The sequence below is a fragment of the Aythya marila genome (genome assembly GCF_965140915.1).
Source record: "Aythya marila genome assembly, chromosome: 24".
In the NCBI taxonomy this organism is placed as follows: Eukaryota; Metazoa; Chordata; class Aves; order Anseriformes; family Anatidae; genus Aythya; species Aythya marila.
Window position 1 is genome coordinate 1,955,432 of NC_139065.1, and position 22,575 is coordinate 1,978,006.

Consider the following 22,575-nt stretch of genomic DNA (forward strand, 5'->3'; position numbering starts at 1 on the left):
CACCACCTGCCCTTGGGGAGCAGCTCTGGGTTGGTCGGGTCCACATCAGATGGGGCTCAGGCAGGAGACCCCCCAGCAGCAGTCTGGCCCCCGCTAAGCCCCCAGCGCTGTGCTTGATTGCAGCCCTTCCCGCTGGCTCCTGCACGAGCCCTCGTACCTCACAGATGCCCCGTGCTTCACCAGTAGCCCTCATCCCTGGCACTGCTGCCAGCTCCGTGCAGTGCATGGCCCAGGACGGACACAGCTCGTGGCATCTCCTCGCCAACACAGCACCACAGGAATCAGCCCCAGAGAGCAGCACCTGCTACACGGCAGGCGTGAGGGGCAGCCCCAGCCCGGGCAGTGCCCGCACCTTCCAAACACAGCCCCCAGCAGCTGGAGGTGCTGCCCGTGCTGCCACCCGGCCTCTGGCACACCCCTGCTCACCCCCGGTGATGCTGCACCAGCTGATTTCTTGCCTTGCCTCCACACCAGGGCCGACTTGGCAGATGCACGGAGCCAGGCAGGCACGCGGGCTTTGTGATAATCTGCTATCCGATCTGGGTTTCTCTGGCCTCTCACTCCAGCGGACAGTCCTTCGAGCCCATTCGGGGACTATGAGTCACTGAAGAAGCACTTCAAGCCCATCCTTGTCGATAAGGTTAGAACTATGCGCTGTACGTTTCCTTCCCTAGTTTGGAGTTACACTCGGGCTGTCCACGCTTCCTTGCCTATTCCACCTTCCCCTTCCATCCCCGTTCCCCACCACGCTGAGCTACACATCCGTGAGCGGGGCCGTGGAAGCCCCCAGCTGCTGAGGACACCCAGGGCACAGCCAGCTCCGCCGTGCCCTGTGCTGGCCCTGGGGTAAGGAAAACGCTCGCGTGCAAGGGCAGAGCAAAGAGTGGGGACTGGGACCACAAAACCAGCTGCGGTGCTGCCACCAGCCCACGGCACATCTCCACAAGAGCTTGGGGATGCTCGGAGATGTCTCTGGGACAGAGCCAGCCCGGGTGAGCACGGGTGGACTGAGCTCGCCGACCTCTGTGCCACGCTGGCAGCAGAACGAGGTGATGAAGTAACAGGAGGTGACGGCCTGCACCCGCTGCCGAGTCTGCGCTGGCCAAGCCGCGTATCCGACATCGTGCCAAGGAGGCCGTGTCGTGTCACGTCCCTTGTGTAAAACAAGGCTGCGAGCGCTGCATACCTTTGGGCAAGGTGAAACTCGTCGGGTTCCTCACAGGCACCAGGGCTAACTTCAAGTCCGGGTTTCAGAGCCCCAGAAGGGGTGAGTACCAAATCCAGGCTGACAACAAAAGCAGGGAATTGCCTCGCTGGCGTGTACCAAACCATCCACGGCTCTGCCACATCCACCGCTGCTATCATCTGCACAGGGAAAGAAATTCCCCCTACATTAATGAAATGATTGTTCTTAATGCTTGGGCACCGCTCATATTCCTGAGGAAAAGGAAGCACAAATCCTCGCTTGCACTGACAGCAACAGCCCGCATCCCCAGGTACGAGGCAGCTAATTACATCTGATCCTACCAGCCAAGACCTGAGCAGCGTGTTTGTGCAAGCACTACAAAGTATGTGCAGGATTTGGCCCTATTTCCCTTTTTTATTAATCACAAGAAAAATTCTCCCTTTAGAAACAATGTTAGAGACATACCTGATAGGTGGTTTTTTTTTTTTTTTTTTTTTCCCTTGGCCACTTACCACTTGGCAGCAGGGATGAAGTTTTGGCTTTGCAAAACATTTCAAAACCTGTTTCTGTTCCAATTCAGAGTCACCCACCTTCCCAGAAGCTTTCCAGGTTATCTGCGAAAGAAAACCCAGAGAAATGGATGGCTTGAAGTGCTTCAACTGATAAACTCAAAATATATTATTTTAACTACGATTTTGTTTTGCTTTATAAAGCAGAACAAAGATCTTAACAACCACAGAACCAACAGGCTTTGGAAATGGAAAGGATTGTTCTGGAAGCGAAGAAAGGGAACGGTTGTGCCCTTACGACCATGTTCCTTTCCCCCTAAAGCCTGACAGAGTTTCACAGAACATTTCAAGCTGGATGTGCTGCATTTCAGGGGATCAAACCGCCCTTCCTGGGGAGGCTGCTAGCGGCACGATGGGGCCATGGAGCTGAGTGGCCACCTGGAGAGCAGCACCGTGCCAGGATAGGATACTGGGGTGAACAGGAACCCCCCACAGAGCCTGGAGCAGGGTGAGGAACAGCCAAAGGAGCAGAGACAGCGGCTGGATGGAAAGGCAAAGTGCACGGTGCTACAGTGGTGCCAGCCCCTGCAGCCAGGCCCTGGTCTCCTGCGATGCCCCAGGCTCTGCTGAGGGCTCCCGCACCCCATCCATGTCCCAGCTCCGGGGACACCCTCAGGATGTGCTCACGCACCGCTCGCCACGAGGGCTCCTCGCTGCAAAAACCCAGCTCAAACACTGGCCTGGTTATAAATAAAGCAGCCAGTGACCCTGGAGATTAATCAGGGGGCTGGTGTCTCTGCGTGATGTCACCCCATGTTTTTCCACAGGCCTGTCAAATTTCAGCCCCGTCTGATCTGCCGATGACAGACGGGGCTCGCGCCTGCCAGACAGCACCGGGACGCTGCGGTCTGTGGGAGGGGAGCAGCCGAGCGCGGCGGCCGGCAGGATTTATGGCCTCCCTTCTCCTCGGCGTGCTCGCCTTCGCTCCCCGCCGCACACACAATACGCAGATGCCTCCGCAAGACGACGGAAAATCGGGGCTGCTTGGCGCGGTCGGGGTATTTTTAGGCACATTGCGCCATTTCTGGCTGTTGGTGACTTCCATGGTCCGCCTGAACCTGGCTGCTGGCGCGCACGGAGCCGTGGCTCAGCGGGGCGAGGAGCAGGTGGGGAGAGCACGGACAGAGCTGCACTGGGACTGCTCCTGTGGGTGAGCTCGGCTCTTCCCAGGGCACCAGATCTGGCAACCAGATAGATCTGTTCGCCTCCGGGAGGGCGAAAAAGTTTCCTGGGTGGAAAGCCACACCTGAGACCATTCATGGTTTTAATGCCACTAGCCAAGCTTTATGGCTGCTTGCAGTTCAGCTTGCTGCCCAAACACCACCCCAGCCACTAGGGCTAGAGGAGGACAACGATGGCCATGGAGCCACGGGGTAGAGAGTAAGCGAAAGGGCACTGCAGCACGAGCTGCTCTGGGCAGGCAGCACCACACATCTCATGCCACGTGCTCAGGACACTGCAAGGACAACACCGCGACCCACCCCAGGGCACACCAATGCCCGAAGCCCCCCCGTTCCCATCCCCTTGCTGCCTAACACAGGGGTGAGCAGAGGAGCTCTGGGTGCAGCTGCAGCACCGCGAGCACAGGGAGCTGCCCCGCGTGGCAGGCAGGGGCTGGGCACCGACCGGCACAGGAGCAAACAGTCCCCACCCTCTGGTCCCCAACACAGAGTCCATCTCCAAATAAGTTCCCAATAAAAATGCTCGTAGCAGGGCTTTGTGGCCTCAGAAAATGGGTTTCACGTGAGGTCAGCGGGCCAGGCAGTGCGGGTTATCCCGGGGCAGCGATTTTCCCCATTGGGGTTCCAGGCAGTGCGATTATGCAAGGCTCCGAGTTATTCCTGGGGCTGCCGCGTGTAAGGTGAGCTCCCTGCTGTGCCCAGCGCGGGCATTGCGGAGGTGCAGCAATCCCTCTGCAATCCCTGCTAGCTCTGTGCGCCCCTGGCACAGCACCAGCACCTGTGCCTGCACAATCAAAGCAGGAATCCAGGGCTGCCAGGGGACAGCTGGGGCGCGAGGGCGACCTCTCCGCTCACGCAGCAGAGCGAGCTCTGCTCATGGGCCAGAGCGCAGCCACTGCCACCGCAGGAAGGGCACAAGAGCACAACGCCTTCACCTCTGGAAGGGGACGGGGAGACTGCTGCAGAGCAGGGTCAGGTTCGTGCCCCCAGCTCACAAACTTTGCCCCAGCCAGTGCCCAAGCACTGCGCAGGCTGGACACCGGCTATGGGGCAGCTCACAGGGTGCGAATGCCTGAGGCTGTCCCTGCCTGCGCGTTCCCACACGCTGCTTTCTTTCCCAGGGACAGCAGAAGCAAGTCCCTCTGTCCCTCGCCACAGCACCCCGTGCAGCAGGTGCTCAGTGGTGGCCAATGCAAGGCACAAACCAGCACCACACCCTGCAGCACGACACCTCCAGCGCCCGGGAGCGAGCCCCAGAGCAACCGACCTGCTAGGAAAACAGAGAGCTCGGCCCTTTGAAGTTAATGAATCGTGAAAGCCTTTGAAAGCAGAGCCTTGTTTATTTACTCCCGGCAGCTCATGTGGCTGAAGCACGCACACATCCCCAGCGCACTGCTAATTTGAGTGAAAGATCAAATGCGAGCCTCCTGCCCGGCCGAGCTGCAGCCGGTGGAAGAGCGAGGGCTGCCCCGCTGCACCGAGCCTCCACGGGATGCAGGTGGGGAAGGGAGAGCCCGATACAGCCCGGGGAGCCAGGGCAACAGCCTGGGCTGTCAGCCAGACCCTGCTGAGTGCAGTCAGGAGCCAGGCTGACAGAAATGCCACCCGTTGGATGTAAAGCTCCGTGAATTCGGGCCGAAGGGCACCACCCCAGCACCTAGGTTCAGCTGCAAGCCCCCCAGCAGCACCCTCCCCTCCCAAGCTCCCACCTTCAGCTGGAGCTGCTGCAGCCTGGGCCCAAATCCTACCCAGTGCCACGACGCAGCCAAATGAGCACCTGGGAACGTGCCGCCTGCCAAACCTGCTCTCCTCTTCCCCACAACAGAGGGGTGCAGAGAACTCGGTCTCTTCTCTTTGAATGAAAACCAACCGAGTAACAGGGAACAGCCCACGAGATGCCAACAGCGAGTACCAGCCCTGCACCGCCTCGCTGCGAAGTGCCACGGCACCGGGGGCCTGGCTCTGCCCATCGGCAGACACTCGTGCTGTCCCGCAGCAGCCACAATCTTCACTGGAAGCACCAGAGCCCCCAGCACGCTATCTGCTCTGACGGGTCTTCTAAACAAACGCACGGCCTTCCACAATACTCTATAAATATCGGCCTTTTCAGTGCAACGGCTTCGCGAACAAGCTGTAAGGCAATATTTCATTCAGGCTCTCAGACAAAAGGACGGCACCCTACCAGCGCTCGCTTTCTGCTGCTGCGGTTCTCAGAAGTATAATTGGATTTTAACCAAGCGCGAGTTTCTATCCCCATTTCTCCCAGGCCAGCAAAGCCGCTCTGATCCGTAACAACAGGAGTCGGAAGGAAGGAGCAGAAAGCTCGCGGGGCAGAGGGGAGGGGAAGGCTGAGGGCTCCGGCAACGCTGAAAGGACTTCAGCAGATATTGGGGCTGTGGTCCCAGTAAAAAATTAGGCATCTAGGGAAGTGCCAGCAACGAGAGAGGGGTTACCCGTGTAAGACTCACGGCTTCACCACCAGGGTGGGGAAGGGCCGGCCTGCCAGGGGCCACAAGGGAAAGGGGAGCTCCCAGCCCCGGCCCTCACAAGCCACCAGTGGGGAGCTCAGAGTCAAGGGCAGCTCCCCCGCCAGCCCTCCCCCGTCCCCGCAGTCCCAGGGAGCCAACAGAGATGGGAGACCCCCAACCCTCCCCAGGGGGCAGAGGCCCGCCGGGTGCTCGCAGCCTCCAAACGCGACCCGACGGGGCGGGCTGCGGCCGGGGGTGCCCTCGCACGGGGTCGGGGAGCGGCGCTGCCCCGGGACCACGCGTCCCCGAGGGGGCTGCGCCCTTCCCCGGCCCCCTGCCCGGATCCAGAGCGCGGGGGCCCGGGGAAGCCTCGGGCACGGCGCTGCCCCGGGCCCGCCCCGCGGGTGCGGAGAGGCGCGGAGCGGGGTCCGGGCGGCCGTTTCCCACCCTGCAGTGACACCTGGCGGGGGCGAGCGCGGCAGGAGCCGGCGGCGGCCCCGAGCATCCCGCCCGGCCGCTGCGCCCCTGCCCCGGGCGGACCCCGACGGGGCGGCCGCGGGAGCGCGGGCGGGGGCGCGGCGGCGGCCCGGGGCTGCCCCGCGGTGGGCAGGGGCCCGCAGGGGGCTGTCCGCCGTGCCCTCGGGGAGGCGGGGGTCGGTCCGGCCGGAGCCTCGGCTCCGCGCTTCTGACTCTGCCCAATGAGAGCCCGCAGCCCGCCGCGAGCTGTCAATATTTGGCCGCGGCCCCCGCGCTCCCATCCCCAGTGCGTCCTCGCCCTCCGCGCGCAGCCCTCCATGGCCCGGCCCGGCCCCGCCGCCCGCCCCGCACCGCTCGGGGGGCGCTGAGCCCCGGGACCCCCCTCCCTTCCCCTCTCCGGAGCCCTGCCGCCGCCCCCCCCCTCCTCGCAGCAGCAGCAGCAGCAGCAGCATGCTCCCGGGCGCGGGGGCGCAGCCGGGGCTCGCTCAGCCTCGCGGAGCCGGGAGCCGCGCACCGGGGCAGTGACGGGCACGGCTCGGCGCCCGCACCGCCGTCGCCCGAGGGGAGCACGGGCGGGCCCCCGGCCCCGCTCGTTCCTCCGGCCGGAGCGCGCCTCGCAGAGATATGCTGAGCACAAACCGCCTGGAAGCGCCTCCTGGGATTGCCGTGGCCCCCGGGCGTGCGGAGTGCGGAGCCTTCCCTCGGACGGCGGGCGCGGCCCCGCGGATTTACCTGCCCTTCGTCCTCATCCTGCTCGCCCTGCCGCCCCGCGCCGACTCCTCGTGGTGGTGAGTGTCCAGCCGGGGGGGGGGAAAAGCCCGGTCCCGGCCGCCCCGACGGGCAGGAGCTGAGCCGCGGCGCTCGGGGGGGGAGCCGGGAAGCGACCACGGGGCCCCAGGCAGCGCTGCGGGACCGGGCAGAGCCGGGTCGGGCAGGGCAGCCTCGGCTCCCCCCGGCCCCGGTTTCTCCGGGGGTCCCACGCAGGACGGGGCCGGTCCCGGTCCCGCCGGGCTCCGCGCCGCCACCTGCGCGGCCCTCGGGGAGAAGCCCGCGGGGGCTGCCCCGGGAGCCCGCTCCGCCGCCCGGTCCTTTAAAAAGCAGAGCAGGATCAGTGCCCTCGGCACGGGCAGGGGGAAATGGGGCTGCCCCCGATAACCCGCGGAGGGCAGCGTGGTTGTCCCCAGCCTCTCCCGGCTGCGCTGCGGCCCCGGCGCTTGCACGGCGGCTGCTCGTGGGCTCCCGGGGCTCTGCTCTCCCTCCCCGGAACGAGATAAGGCTCCGTGACAGCTGGAAGTGATGCCATAGAAAATGCCAGCGGAGCTGCGGCGAGAAGAGCCACGCAGCCTCCTGGAAATTAATCTCCTTCTGTCCTAATTCCTGTCACATTGAAAATTCGTGTCTGCAGAGTGAGGGTAATTAGGAAAAGTGGGAATGGGAAGTTTTTCAAGTGAGCCTGTGCCGCTTCGACAGTTCAGTAACGCTAAAGGGGGGAAGAAAAAAAATACACGTTTGCTGCCGAAAAGTTCTCAGTATCCTCCCGTCCTGTAACAGCCCTCTCTAATTTCGTGGAAAACATCAATTAACACGCCAATCCCATCATCATTAGCACATCGCGGTGGGTGAAGCCGAATTTAATCAAATTCAATCCATCTGACACCGAGGGGGGAACCGGTGGCTCTGGAGCTCGTTAAGTGCCGCTGAGCACGGCCCGGGGCTGGGAGCGCTCCGAGGCTCTCGGCGAGAGCTTCCCGGGACGGGGAGAGGGGAAAAGGGGAAGGGAAAAGAGGAAAGAAGGGGAAGGGGAAGGGAGCGGTGCTGCAGGGGCAGCCCGGAGCCCAGCCGGCGGCGGCGGTGCCATTCCCGGCACTGCCCCGGGAGAGCTCCTGCAGCCCGATCGGCCCCCGTGGAACCGAAATCAGCGGCTGGGAGAATGAGTCACCGGCCACGGGGATCAGGTTGATACAGGGCTGGCCTGGCTTCCAGCCGCTATCTGCCCCCACCCATCAGGGCTGGCGAAGACAGGACAACATCTGCGCGGAAGGTGATGTTGCTGATATGCTAAAAGCTGCGGGAGGAAGAGGCTCAGGGTAGCGGGGAAGCTGGAATATTTCTCATCAGTACCAAGGAGGCAGGAAAAGGAGAGGGAAGCTGCTGGAGTAGGCGCGAGGGGTAAAGCAACTGGAAAAAGACCAGGCAACGGCACGGTCACAAAGTCTCTGCCCAGAGCTGAACTGTTCTGCTCAGGCACCCCGATACCAGCTCACCAGAGTGAAGTCTTTCTTTAGGGACAGCATGAAAAACATTTTCCTTGCTTTTGAACCCCATTTCTCCCCACAATGGCCGTGGTGTCGGCCCCAGTTCCAAATGCGCGTCTCTTCCCAGCAAGCGGGAGCAAAACCAGCCACGTTTAAGCCTCGGTAGCTGTGGCTTATTTGTAGGAAGCTAGATTTAGCTCGCACAGCAGTTTGTGTTCTCAGCTTGCAGGCTGACTCCCCGGCTGGCAGCCTCTCATTTGAGGCAGAAAGAGGAGCTGGGGGCAACCTGGTGATGGGGGCAGGGGCTCAGCCGGGGCACGGAGCAGAGCCCCCACCCAGCCCAGCACCCTTAAGCCACAGCAGAGCCCAGCACGCTTCTTTTGACCTCTTTCATAAAGCAGAATCGGTCCCAGTGTCCTTTAGATATGACTTTTTTTTTTTTTTTTTAATTTAAACCAAATTAATTAAACTCAGAAGTTCACATTTTTCGTTGCACTTTCTCTTTTTGTTTAAGGCCAGAGCATTCCTCAGAAGACCTTCATCAAAACAAATGCTTGTCCGCAGTACATGTCAGTTCTGATCAAACAGCGTGTTTAGATGAAATTGTGTTTTACTGAAAATGGTTTCAGCCAGCTGTGGTTTGGGAAAAAGTTGTTCAGTGATTTGCATAGGTTTCCAAGCACATCTTTAGCACTACTGATATTACAGTAAATACATTTGGTGGTGCATCATCATTCCTTATTTTTATTATTATTGCCAAATTCTTCTAGGGATTCACACACAATAAACTTGTGGAAATAGAGGAAATGCTTCTCATTTTCAGAGTCAAGTTTTAAAGTAGATTAGTAGAAAAAAATGGGTCGCTTCTGATCAGAGTACATGGAAAGGAAATATCAACCAAATGTTTCTTCTAAACAACTGCAAATTATTAATTTTTGGTGACGTCAGGCACGGCCCCGCCACCTCACAAAAACTTCAGGAATTGGTGAACTTTGGCGCTAGAAAAAATGTCCGTGGACGTGCGTGTGCTTGGGCGCGTAGTGGGAGAGAGGAGCGGGGGCGAGGGCTGGGGCAGCGCTGCCAGGACCACCAGCGGCCGCGGGACGGACGTGGCTGGGGGAGCAGCATCCATGCAGAAAGCTCCCAAACTATAAAACGTTCCTTAGCAACCAAATACCAGCTGAAACACAGAGAGAAATTAAAAAGGAATGCAACGGGAAAATCCCTAAATCCCGTTTACACTCGAGTGCGTCCAAGGGTAGGGAGCGCAGCAGCACCCGCAGTGTGGGGCCGGGCAGCAGGGAGCCGTGCCCAGCGCAGGCCCGGCCGCGCCGCGAGGCAGCGTCAGGCCCCAAAAGCGGCCTCCAAAATTCCTTCCGAAAGATTTGGAAGATTAGACGAACGTTGCTTATAAACATAAACTGTGCAATAAACAAACTCGGTGTAAATAACTAAGTAGAGTTTACTCGCTGTTGAGAGCCCCGCTGGTCGCTCTAGTGTGGAAAGCCATTTCAGACCGAAGGTTTGGTTAAGGAGGAATGTACACAAAGCTGCATGCACACACACCCCGCGCACCCCACCCTCACACGTACCCGCTTGCCTGCAAACCCACATGAATCCCCCCCACCTCCCAGACACACCAAATCCTCGTTAGCTAACTTGTTTATTGCTAACCACAGCCCTTGGAAACTACAAATATTTAATTTCATCTGGCATCGGAACAGATGGGAGGCATCAGGCTCCCGAAGAGATAAAACAAATCTGGGGAAGGAAGAGCGGCGCGAGTTTGTGCTGGGGCCGAGCAGCGAGCAGGATCTGGCCACAAGCGGGGCTCTGCTGGGAGCGGGGCAGGTCGGGGCCTGGAGCACGGTGTTTGGGCACGGGACCCAGGCAGGCATCGTGGGGGATGCTCGGTCCCATCAGGCAGCCAGCGCCACGCGTCAGCTCCCTGCCTTGGCCTGCCAAGGGGCCCGGGGCTCACGGGCAGGGAAAAACGTGCTGAGGGCAGAAAAAAACACATTGTGGAGAAAGCATGCGTTACGCTCTCCCTGCTGGAGTAGCCCCAGGAGAGGGTGCCCTGCCTTTGCCCCGTGCCTGATGAAGCCACAGGCACAGTACGTGGGGACGGGGACACTGTCCCCACAGTGGGGAGGCAGCAGCAGTGGTTTTTGTCGCTGCTCAGCTCCAGGGCTTGCCCTGCATTTCCATCCCAGCACCAGTGCCGGGTCCTGGTCCAGGTGCCGTGGATTGGCACAAAGAGGGACGGAGAAACAGAGCCACGTGTCCGCGCGGTTATCGGATAGACGAGCGAGGCGCTCGTTTAAACAGGCATCACACTGAGGTGTGTGGGAGGGGAAATAGCATCAATAGGAATGTTTGAAATTAAGCCAAGGGAAAGACAGCTGCGTGCGCGAGCCTCCCAGGCAGCCGGCGTAACCCTTTGGGGGAGCGCGGGCGCCGCCGGCTCCCCTCGGTGCCAGCCTCGGGCGGGCAGACCCCCAGCGACCCATCCGGGCCTCACCGGTGGAGGCTGCGGCTACAGCTCAGAGGCCGGTGGCTCTGGAGGCCCCGATGCTGCCAGGTACCAGCCGCTTCCCTCTGACACCGTCCCCACAGCCGCTCAGCTCCGGGGCTGTCCCAGGCACGTTCCCGGGACGGGAGCTGCCACCCGGGGAGTGTGAGCAGTGAGCGGGGGTCTGGGGGGGCCCAGCGCTCGTCCTGGCAAAGCGCTCTGCTCGGTGTTAGCAGCGGGAGGTCAGCGACCAGGAAGTCTTTATCCCCAAGTGCTCCGTAGCCCCAGCCATCCGGGGAGCCCTCGCTTTGAAAAATAAGTTTCAGAGTAACATCAGACTGATGGAGAATGAACTCCCTGGCCCCTGTAGCAGCGCTGGTGTTCTGCGTTGGGAGTGTATTGGAACAGATGGGTTCTCTCAGTCACTCCACTCAGTTATAATAATCCTAATTGTATTTCTTAGTTCATTTTTCATTACGGTCACTTTCACCTATAGGAAGTGTCTCTTTAAAAAGAAACGCGCAAGGAAAAAAAAAATCCTTTTGCTTTCCCGAACTCGTTAGCTTTTACTATTACTAAAACCAACTTCAGCAGCACCTACAGAGCACCATGAAGTGAGACTGTGCCAGGCCTGCTGAAACAGGCGTCCCCTGCCACAGCACACGCGATACGCCAAGGACAAGAGAAGCTTCTTTGCCACCAGCGACTGCATTTTCTCCACACCCCTTGGCAAAGTGCTTTGGGATTTGGGGATGGGAAAAATAAATTGTTACTTGAAAGGATAAAGCATAATTTTGATGAGCGCTTTGGATTGTGTTCCTACATCAGCTGGCATCTGTCAGAGGAACAGTGCTAGGTTGTGGCTGTTATTTCAGAAGGCCCCGGGGCCCTTTTCTCCCTCAGCTTTCCTAATTTCCACCCCACCAGCTCCGCAGGCGCACCCAGCACCCCCCATGTCCCACTGCCCCCAGGGCATCCCCATCTCCAGCTGCTCGCCCACACAGGGAGGTCCCAGAGGGGGGACCCCGACAAGGAACCGAAGGCAGGCGGTGGGGAAGAAGGGTGGCACACAAGGAAAGAGATCACAGCACAGAAAATGAGAAGTACTTGAATGGCACTGGTAGTGGCCCAGCATTATGATATTAAAAACCATTCAAGTGAGACTAACGCTCTCAACACACGGAGTAGTGGCTCTAAGTGAGGAAATTAGGACTATTAATCATTCCAAGGCGTTAACAATTCCAGCAGGCCAGGATGGCCCCGTTCCCAGCGGGGCTTAATAAAATACTCAGAGTTTACAATAATAAAATAATATCTCAAATGTCTATAGCACCTTGCAACCCAAAGCGCTTTGCAATTGGCTATAAATTGTCCACCCACAGCCATGGAGAGCAGGGGAAGGAAAGCACAATCTCCATGGGAAGTATGCAAAGCACTTGAGGAGGCAAAATGTTGTCAGGCTCTCCGGAATTTGCTCTTTATCAGATAGAGAGACAGGGATGTTGGATTTGATCCTATCTGGAAGGTTTGTTTCCCAACCGAGAGCTGCCTAGGGCTCTCCAGCCTCCCACCAAAACACAAGTTTCGTATCGGCTCCTTGGGAAGGAAAAAGAGCAGAAGCCAACAGAGCTTGGCTCCCAAGTCGGTCTTTCAGGACTACCAGCGTGCTCATGAGAGCAGTGGGGAAATTAATTGGTTTCCCCGGGGGAAGGACCCCAGCAGTGCCTGATAGCCCAGCCAAGCCAGGCAGTGCTTTCAGCTCCCTGTCAGAAGCAGTGCCCCAGGAGCAGAGGGCAGAGGCTGAGCTCCCCCATGCCAGGCACCTCCTGACCCCCGGCTGCAGGGACAGAGCCTGGGCAAGGGCACGGCAGCGGGCACCCACCCGCTGGCCATCGGGGTATCAGGTTCAGAGGCATGCCTAACGCATGGCTGGGAACAATTCCTCGGCTGCCTCGCTTGCTTTTTTTGGTTGTTGTTGTTGTTTTAAACGTGGTCTGGCAAACGGAGAGCCCCGAGCACGGCTCTGCAGCAGCGCGCAGCTGCCCGTGTCCCTGCCCTTACAGCAGGGACAGGGAGGGAGCCTGCAGGAAACCACGGGGAGCAGCTTCGGCAGCAGGGGTCCTGGGTTTAAGCCGACCCGACTATCTTCAGCAATCTTGGTGGGAGAGGCCAGGTCACGAGTGGCAGCTCTTCAGGTCACAGGCTGTTAGATGGGCTGGAGAAGCCGAGCCTGGTGCCTGCCTGGAGACCTGCTCCCAGCTCCTCCAGGTCGGAGCAGCATCTCTGGGCGATTTCAGAGCCACAGAGCTGGCTGCATCTGTCAGGAGCAGGCTTTGTGCTGCCCTGTCTGCCCCCGTGCACTTCTGTTCCCACCCTGCACAGCAGCTACAAGTACTTCGCAAGGTGTTTCAGGATCCTCAGGAGGAAATGTTAACCTGCCATCATTTTTCAGCCATTAACTCTCTCTGCACTAACAAATGACAAAAAGCCTCGTGCTTCAGCTCCCTGCCGCCGCTGCCCTCACTCAGGATCTCCCCGCGGGGATGCTCCGAGCATCCTCTTCTCCTGCGTCATCAAACTTCCTCGTGTGGGCATCCCTCTCCCAGGGTAAATTTAACCTGGGATTATTCTAATTCAAAATTCTGCCTTTAATGGTATTGGTGCAACCCTGATTCCCCACGGTGGGAACTTCCAACATTTCAACAGTTGCTTTAATCATAAAGCAGAGCACAAAAAAAATAAAATTTTTAGATTTGCCTTAGAATGGCAATTCCAAAACTTTGCCTCTTGAAACTAAATAAAGCTCAAATAGTGTTTTTTCAATGCCATATAAAATATTAGATACAGCAGTGTCTAATATTATTTTCATTAGAAACTGAATCACAGCACTCATTTCTCAACACCGCCTTAACCTCACAGAAAAGTTACAAACTATCGCAAGTTCTGGGTCCTCTGAAATTTACCCATTCCCATGAAACGTTTTCTTTCTTCAGAACTCATTTTCCAGGAGCTATTTCCCACCAGATACCCGCTGCGGGGTCCAGACAGAGGCACGACCCCGCAGGAGCCCCTCACCCTCATTGGGATCTCAACACACAGAGCAGGCTCGCGCTGTTGCCTTGGTGAGGAGCGGTTAGGAATTAAGCAAAATTAGGAGAAATTTCTTTACCGAAAGGGTTGTGCAGCATTGGCCCAGGCTGAGGCAGGCAGAGCTTCGCTCGCTCCAGCGGGAGAGGTTCCCGGCCGCCTATTGCCGGGCGCCTTGGACTCTGGCGGAGCTCTGGATCTGCGCGCTGCCACGCCTGGGAGCCAGCCCTTCTCCTCAGACTTCTGGTCTTTCTCGCTAAAGAGCTCAGCAGCAGGGGGCTGGTGCCAAAAGCACAATTTCTCGATCCAGAAAGAGGTTCCCAAACACCAGGAAGATGAAGTCAGAGCAAGGCATGTGGACCTCTGGTCCCGGGGACACCGTGCAGCACATCCCCGGACCCTGCAGCCAGCAGGCAGTGGCACGAACGCCCCCTTACCCTGCAGGGAGGGGAGCAGCAGCGGGTAGGAGAGCTCTGAGCTGCTGAGACTTTGCACCAGAGCAGCCCTAACCACGGGCAGAGACGTGATACAGGCCACACAGCTCTGTGAGAGCACCCCAAGGAGCCCACGAGCCCTGTGGGGAGCCAACACGCTGCCATGGGAAGCGCGGAAGCAGAGCGCGCACAACGCAGGGGCGAGCACTGGGAGGGGGTTAGCACAAAATGCACGCTGCCAAGTAAATAGATGCGTCTGCCTCCGATTTGCATGTTTATCTTAGAAGCAATTTAGGTTTCTCCTTGTTTACAAGAGTAGAAGTCAGCAGACTCTTAGAGTAAGAAAAACAACTGGGAGCCAACATGTGACAGTTGTCTCCTGTTCTCGCAATGTGCCGCAGCAGCCAGCGTTTGCAGGCTATTGAGAAAGAGCTGGGCTCGCCTCAGCTGCATCGCCGGCTGCCTGAGGGCAGCAGATTTCCTTGCAGAGAAGAGAAAAAGGGAGCAGGAAGCTGGGACCACTTTACCTCCTCTCCGCCCAGGCTCTGGGAGCACTTGCCTGTGGAGCATGAAGCCTGGTCCGTGCTGGTGCCGCGCGGGTCGCTCCTTGCAGGAACCGGGGATGCGCAGAGGTGCAGCAGGGCGAGCAGCAGCACGGTGCTCCCTGCACTGCTGGGAGCTGAGCTCCAGGAGCAAAAGGGAAATGCGACACACGGCACAGCACGAGGCCATCAGAGAGACCAGTGCCAGCCCCCAGAGCTGAGCTGAGCTGAGCAAACCCCTCTGTCTGTAGCAAAGGGCTCTGCAGACGCTGCAGGGCTCGTTATCCCCACCTGCACATAATTAGCCATGCCCACCCTCTGTCCTGGCTCCTCCTTGCTGCAGGATGCCCACGGGGATGTGCCCTGCCTCTCTCCATCACCTGTGCTTCTCCGCACCCAGAAGCCCAGGGCCGAGCAGTCCCCGAGGACGCAGCAGCACTTTGCTCTCGCAGCTGTTTCTGAAGTTTGGGGTAGTTCCTTCCGGCTGTAAAATGCAGATTCCCCAAGAGTAAAGCACTTCACAGAAATTTGCCACTTCCAGCACGACTTAATTTCTAAAAAATGAAGCAAAGCATTCTGATAGGGCAGCTGGGGACTTTTCAGGACATCCTTCTTATTTCCTATTTCAATGTTTTTGAAATGTCATAGATTTTTAGAAATAAGATCGGAAGGGATGCTTTAATCAATCCAAAACAAATGTTTGTTGTGTTTTTTTTTCCCCTCCCAAAATTCTGCTTGGCAGGAAATTTTTCGATGTTCTTGTCTTGCTCCATTTCAGAGTAACTGAACCCCACTGGAGACTCTCCCACGAAGTGGAGGAGCCAGGTCTCACCGCTACAGCCGTGGGCTTTCCAAGACAAAAGAGGAAATTTCTCCCCTTGTGCCATGCCACTTTCCAGTGCCACAGCCATTCGGGGAAGGGTTTCAGTCCATGACTGCAGGTGAAAGCCTGCAGGTACTGCTGCAGATCATCTGCCTGTGGTGTGCAGCCACAGCCAGAGCAGAACAGGGGACAGCAGCGAGGTGCTTGCTGCAGGCAGGTGTCTGCCCTCCTCCTGTGCCCTCCTTCCACTTTCTTGCTGATAGCGTTTGCTCAGATCTGGATATTTGGCAGAAGAATTAATAACGGGAGAAGTCATTAGCTCAGCGTGTAAAAAGGGGGAATGCCTGGTGTTTGCCTTGTCTGGAGGGTTTCCCTGGGTCTGGGTCCCTGGGGTGGTGCTCGGCACTGCCGTGTCCCCAGGATCCCTGGAGTGGAGCAGAGCCCCCTCCCCTGCCTGGCATTGGGCAGAGCCCCCTCTGACATCCCCCCGTGCCAACCGATGGGGAGGGCCCCATCAAGGAGCCTTTCACCTCTTCCAGCTTTCCCTGCATCTCCCCCTCTACCCCAGCCCCGGGCAGCTCCGGCAGGGACACTCACACATCTCCATCCCCGGCAGGGACACGTGCACGTCCCTGTCCCCGCCTGGGTCCAAGCAGGCTGAGCTGGGCCAGGCATGGCCAAGACCCCGCGCTGCCCTCACAGTCGCACCAGGAGCACGTAGCCTCCAACCCTCCTCATCCTCCTCCTCCACCACAGGGAGCCCCCACTGCTGGTGGGCAAAGGGCACTGGGGAGGGCCACGAGGGAGCCACCACCACGGCTGTGCGAGGGGAGGCTGGCGAGCAGGGCTGCAGGAGTAACTTTCGCTGGCCCTCGGCGCCGTGGCTCGCAAAGCCATGGGGAGCTGGGTTTGTTATCCTCAGCTCCAGCCTGAGATGACCTTGTGCTTCTGCCAGCATTTAAACAAAATATTTTTTAAAAAGGGAAAAGATCCCGTTGCTTTCTGTGTTCGCAGGGCTTTCCTGAGCTATCTGTGAGGCCGATAGAAATGATAGAACATAGCCAGAGAGAGAGAGACAATGAAATGTTGCCCAAGTTTATTGCCTTTTATTATTACTAAAGGGAGGGTCTTATTTCCATACTGGGGGTTTGAAACATTTGAATCCCACCCAAACCTCTTCCCTTCCAGCCAGAAGCACAGCTCCGTGGTATGTGGCAAAAATCATTCCCCGGCACAAAGCAGCCTGCGGCTGGCTGGGGTGAGCAGGCGGCGGAGGCAGGGGCTGGATGGGGATGGAAAATTCCACCTCGCCTCCATTGTCCGCGCTGGCCCGAGGCAGCAGCGAGGGCTGCTGGGTGCAGAAGGAGTCAGGATCCCCCTCAGCTCCGTGGAAGGCTGCCCGTTGGGCTCAGCGGGCCGCACCAGGCCGTGCTTGCACATTGTCTTTCTGCACCGAACCCCTGCCCACCCCCTGCTGCACGGCAGGAGGCCGAGATGCAGGCAGCACGCGGGCAGGACGGGGGATGCAGCCTGGCCCTGGACGTCCACCTTCAGTGGTGTGTCCATCATCTGCTGCTGCCACAGACCCCCGTCCCCACAGAGTGCCCCAACCGGAGGGGAGGGCGGGCGGCATCGTGAAGCCACCCCAGTGCTGGCCGTGCTGGCCCCAGCTCGGCTCCATCCCGCTGTGCTCAGCAGGGCCAGGCTGCAGCAGGGGGCTGGGATGGAGGGACAGAGGCTGGGAGAGTTCCTCCGCTGCCCCTGGGGGCTCCCCTCCCGCAGAACAACCTCCAGCCCCCGAGTGCAAGGTGCTAACGCCGGCCCCGTCTCTCCTGCAGGTACATCGGGGCGCTGGGCGCGAGGGTGATCTGCGACAACATCCCCGGGCTGGTGAACAAGCAGCGGCAGCTGTGCCAGCGGTACCCCGACATCATGCAGTCGGTCGGGGAGGGAGCCAAGGAGTGGATCCGGGAGTGCCAGCACCAATTCCGTCACCACCGCTGGAACTGCAGCACCCTGGACCGGGACCACACCGTCTTCGGCAGGGTCATGCTGCGAAGTAGGTGCTGCCCCACGCCCTCTGCCCCCACCCGGGGACGTCTGCGCCGTGATGGGAAACGCAGGTGGCTACGGATGCCACTTGTTTAGCAGTAATGTTTTGAAAATGTCTCAAAAAAGAGGGGTGGGATTAAAGATCTTGGTCCCTAGGGAGGGTGCCGCATGCCGGCCCCGCTCCCGGAGGCCTGGGGACCGTGCCTGGCCTCGGTGTGAGGCTGGGAGCATCTCTGCTGCCGCTCGCTGCCGTGCCCGGTGGCTTGGGTTACTGCCGGAGGAGAGCTTTGCCTTTCCCTGTAAATTAATCAAGCCGTAATGGGAGCAGGCCACTGCTTTTGAAATAGCTGCACCAGATGAGATGGAGCAGGGGGAGCACTGGGGGAGAAGGGGGAAGGAGGAGACACCTCCGGAGAACAGGCTCATATGTAAACAGTAATGGGATATATAAATATTTGGAGAGCAGGGTTGGCCAGGAATCAGCAGTTCACGTGGGAACTCGCTGTTCCCTTGCATGGCAAGGGAGGCAAGGCAGAGCTCAGGCTCCAGCCCCTGCTTCAGGCTTCGACCTGCAGAAGGACGGCGGCCACGAGGCAGGCTCCAGCGCTGCAGGGAGGGCAGGGACCAGGGCTCCAGGTGAGGTCGGGGACACCGACACGGTGCCCACGAAGCGCTGAAGGTGGGGTGGGGCGCTCAGGGTGCCACCCGCCCGTCCCCGTCTGCAGGCCGGGACCTCGCTCACCAAGCCAGGCTCAGCTCCCAAATCCCCGAGGTCAAAATTCACAGCGTGGGACCCAGTCAGGGGCTGGGGTGGGGGGAATCAGGAGATACGCTTGCTGAAGGATACCCACGGACTGGGTATTGCCCGGCTGTATTTCCCATTCCTGACCCAAGGGATGAGGAGGAAGGGCAGGATGGAGGCAGGGATGGGGATGGGGGCACTTCCAGCGCAGAAATCGCCACGTGGCTCCCGCAGCCAGCAGGAGCGTGGGGAGCGCATGCGGTGCCCCGCTGCAGCGCAGATGCTGCTCCCCAGGACGTGACGGGCCGGGGCGCATCCAGCCATCCCACCCCAAATCAAACGCGGCTGGGAGCAGGAGCAGCTTGGACGCACCGGGAGCCGCTCATCTGGAGGACACGTGAGCGGGGACGGCGCCGGGGGCTCGCTCCTGGCTGGCGGGGGCTGGCGAGCGGGGCAGGCCCGGAGCAGCCCCGGCGGGGGGAGCTGCGAGCATGGGGCCATGGCGCTCACCCCGCCACACCGTGGCCTCATCCTCATCCTCGTGTCCTGCCACAGCTCCAGCCCCACGTCCCTGCTCCAGCCCCACGTCCTCTCCCAGCTGCTGAGGACAGGGGATGATGAAAGCTCCTCTCCCTAGCCCCATCCTGCCAGGCCCAGAGAGAGCTCTGTTCCCTTTGAAGTTGCTTTCAAAGGCTCTCCGAATGGAGCCTAGCATGGTTTTGATTTGCAGCTTCTTTTACAACGTTATAAAAACAGCTGCGAACTCAAAGCAGAGGCGCAGAGCGCCAGGCAGCACTCTGGGCCGTGTGGGGAGCCCCGTGGCAGCCAAAGCCCTGTCTGTGGGGACAGCAGCACCCATGGGAGCCGCCTGTCCCCGCGTGCCCCGGCGCTGCCACCACCCATGCTCAGCACCCATGGGTCTGGCTGAGTCAGGGCCATCGGGGGCCAGGCTGGGAGCCCCATCAGCAGCCTGGTGCCAGCACCCAGCAGGAGCTGCTGCTGTGGGGGAGAGGGGATGGGGTAAGGGAACGGGGTAAGGGAACAAAGCAGCGGCTCAGTAGCATGGCTCAGCCCCCTCCAGCCCTCCATGAGCTCAAAATCCCCCTTGGGCTGGGTGCTGAGCGGTGCGGGCAGCAGGGACGGGCAGCGCTCAGTTTGTCTTGACCCAAGGTGCCGCCAGCTCCGCGCCCCCTTCCCCAGGGCTGCCCGTGCCCAGGACGAGCCCGTCCCTCACTCCCCGTGCCCTGTCTCCGCTCTGCAGGCAGCAGGGAGGCCGCCTTCGTCTACGCCATCTCCTCGGCCGGGGTGGTGTACGCCATCACGCGGGCCTGCAGCCAAGGGGACCTGAAGGCCTGCGGCTGCGACCCCCTGAAGCGGGGCCGCGCCAAGGACGAGCGCGGGGAGTTCGACTGGGGCGGCTGCAGCGACAACATCAACTACGGGATCCGCTTCGCCAAAGCCTTCGTGGACGCCAAGGAGAAGAAAGTGAAGGACGCCCGGGCGCTGATGAACCTGCACAACAACCGCTGCGGCAGGATGGTGAGTGCAGCGCTGCCGGGGACGCCTCCACACCACGGGGACCACCTGGCCATGCTGCCAGGAGGTGCTCCCTGCTCTGCGGTGGCAGGAGGGACAAGGGGGGACAGAGGGGGACGGGTCGTGTCGGGCAGGACACCCACCCCCCAGCGCCCCTCCGCAGGCTCCGGCTAGCATCAGTGACCCTGGGACCGCTCCTCAGCCCGCAGCGCTCGCACTGCTGGCAGCCCTCCCACCTCTGCCAAGCCCAATTCCTAGCACTCGTTGCCCCCAGGGCCCCACCGGTAGCCACAATCGCAGTTCCCCAGGCTCGCTGTGGGCTGTTTGAGGGAGGGGGCTGGGAGCAGGCTGCCCTCCGGCACTGGGGAGCCCGAAGCGGGGCAGCCCTGGGCGGAGGAGCTCTGTGGGGCCGGGGACGACAACGTGGGGTGAGTGCCGCTCCTCAGGGCCTCCCTCTGCTCGCAGGCTGTGAAACGCTTCCTGAAGCTGGAGTGCAAATGCCACGGCGTCAGCGGCTCCTGCACACTAAGGACTTGCTGGCTGGCCATGTCAGATTTTCGGAAAACAGGGGACTACCTAAGGAAGAAATACAACGGGGCCATCCAAGTGATAATGAACCAGGACGGCACCGGCTTCACCGTGGCCAACAAGAACTTCAGGAAGCCCACAAAGACCGACCTGGTCTATTTTGAGAACTCGCCTGATTACTGCGTGATGGACAAGTCAGCAGGTAAAAAAAGCACCCGGGATTGCCTAAAAGCAGCTCTTCCTCCCCTCCTGGCAGCCCTGCAACTCCCAAACGGTCCAGCCTAGAAAGACCCCTTTGGGATGACAGCTCCCAAGCCAAGCAGAGTGGGCAGCAGGGGCTGAGCACCCCCAGGGCCCTGGGGAGTGCTGGCGGTCACTGTGCCAAGTCCCCACAGCACACCAAGGTGTGCCCACCTGCACAGAGCTGGATGGGATTTGTCCAAAATCCCCAGGCTTTACACCAAAGACCCAAACCTTGTAGGCCTCTTGTAGTTAACGCAGCACGGAGCCTTGCTTCTGCTGAGCCAAGATCCCTCAAATAAAAAGCCTGCTGGTGGGCCAGCCTGGGGCATCTCTGAGCACAGAGGGACGAGGGGCAGGGCAGGCAGTGTCTGTGCTCAGCCCCGGCCAGGAGGGTCAGTGGCTGTCGGAGCCTGGAGCATGGCAGGGGCTGGGGATGCTCCCCAGTCCCCCTGGTGTAGCAGCACACCCAGGTGTGCTGTACCAGAAACGGGGAGCTTTTATCTGCCGAGAAAAGAGCCCTGCGGAGGGCTCAGCTGGTAAATATTGTCTGGGGGAGGCACAGGAGGGAGGAGAAGGAGGAGGAGGAAGGACCTGACCGACTCTCGCTTCCCTCCTCCAGGCTCCCTGGGCACAGCGGGGCGCGTGTGCAACAAGATGTCCCGTGGGACGGACGGCTGCGAGGTGATGTGCTGCGGGCGGGGGTACGACACCACGCGCGTCACTCGGGTCACCAAGTGCGAGTGCAAGTTCCACTGGTGCTGCGCCGTGCGCTGCAAGGAGTGCGAGGACACTGTGGACGTGCACACGTGTAAAGCCCCCAAACGGGCGGAGTGGTTGGACCAGACCTGAAGAGAGGAGAGCAGCGGAGGGAGGAGGCAGATGCAACGCCCCCCCCACCACCTTTCCAATTTTGTAAAACACCCGTGCCCTGCGGGCCATGGCGTTCTGGGAGCTGTAGTTCGACTGCATGGCTTTTATTTAATTAATTCTGCGAAGCACTAAAGAAAGGACTACATTTCCCAGGAGGTACTGTGGACCCTTCTCATTGCTCAGCAAAACTAATCCCTTCCCTAGGAGGAGTCCGCGCTCCTTGCTTCAACTGTGAAACTTCTGTTGCCTGTTGTTCTCTCCGCAAAGGGACGGTGCACCTGATGGACTTGGAGCACCCAGCGCCAGGATGCAATGCCTGAGGAATGCTGCATCTCGCCAGAGAATTTACAGGGAAGTTTCACCAGCAAAACACCACTAGTTCCGAGTAACAAACTCCCGCAGAAAGCACTCTTGCTTTTCCTTTTTTTTTTTATTGTTATTTTTGCAAGGCCAGAGGAAGGGTGTTGCGAATTCTGACGTTCCAAGATCTCCACGTTTCCCCTCGAGCAGTCCTGGCATACTGACCCCAGCTGCACTACTGACGCTCGCTGAACGAGAGCAGCTCCTGCAGCTTTCTCCCATCTCCCCAGGGGGGATGAGGAGCAGAGTTGTGAACTGCCAACTGAAGCCTGAATGACTGCAAGAAGACAAAGGCTACCCAGAGACGTTTGCAGACACAGAGGGCTAGAGAGAGCAAACAATCTGTGAACTTACTGGTAGGTTCAGAAGTTGATGGGTACAACAGCATCTCTCTGTAAAACTCACTTGTATGTTGTGTATACTGCTTATTATTTTAAGTCAAAATTCATTATAAACCTGTATCAGAAAATGACGTTCTTGCTTTTTGAATTTCTGCACGCCCAGTTGTGTGCTTCCTCCCAGGTGGGACTCAGCCTGCAGTTCCTCCTGTTTGTCTGCAGCTCCTGCCACCCTAAAGTAGGGACCTCCCCACCCCAGGAACCACCCCCTTGTTTCTCCCAGGGCAGAGCTGTGGCATCCAGCATATAAATCCCCCAGCGCAATCCTCACAAGCAGCAGCAGGCTCCAGGACATCTCCTGCCATAACACTT

At 59.4% G+C, this 22,575-nt stretch overlaps 1 protein-coding gene across 1 annotated transcript; it reads left to right on the forward strand.

Moving 5' to 3' along the window:
• The first annotated feature begins 5,947 nt into the window (after positions 1 to 5,947).
• WNT2B (Wnt family member 2B) lies at positions 5,948 to 22,350 on the forward strand. The gene is made up of 5 exons (XM_082778297.1): positions 5,948 to 6,669; positions 17,373 to 17,593; positions 19,590 to 19,867; positions 20,330 to 20,594; positions 21,255 to 22,350. Exons 1-5 carry the CDS (start codon positions 6,506 to 6,508, stop codon positions 21,482 to 21,484), a joined length of 1,158 nt encoding a protein of 385 aa, XP_082634423.1. The 5' UTR covers positions 5,948 to 6,505; the 3' UTR covers positions 21,485 to 22,350.
• The last annotated feature ends 225 nt before the right edge of the window (positions 22,351 to 22,575 follow it).

Coding starts and splice junctions, on each gene's coding strand:
- WNT2B (XM_082778297.1), top strand. CDS start 6,506: ATGCTGAGCACAAACCGCCTGGAAGCGCCTCCTGGGATTGCCGTGGCC. Junction 6,670..17,372: donor CGCGCCGACTCCTCGTGGTG/GTGAGTGTCCAG, acceptor TCTCTCCTGCAG/GTACATCGGGGCGCTGGGCG. Junction 20,595..21,254: donor CGTGATGGACAAGTCAGCAG/GTAAAAAAAGCA, acceptor TCCCTCCTCCAG/GCTCCCTGGGCACAGCGGGG.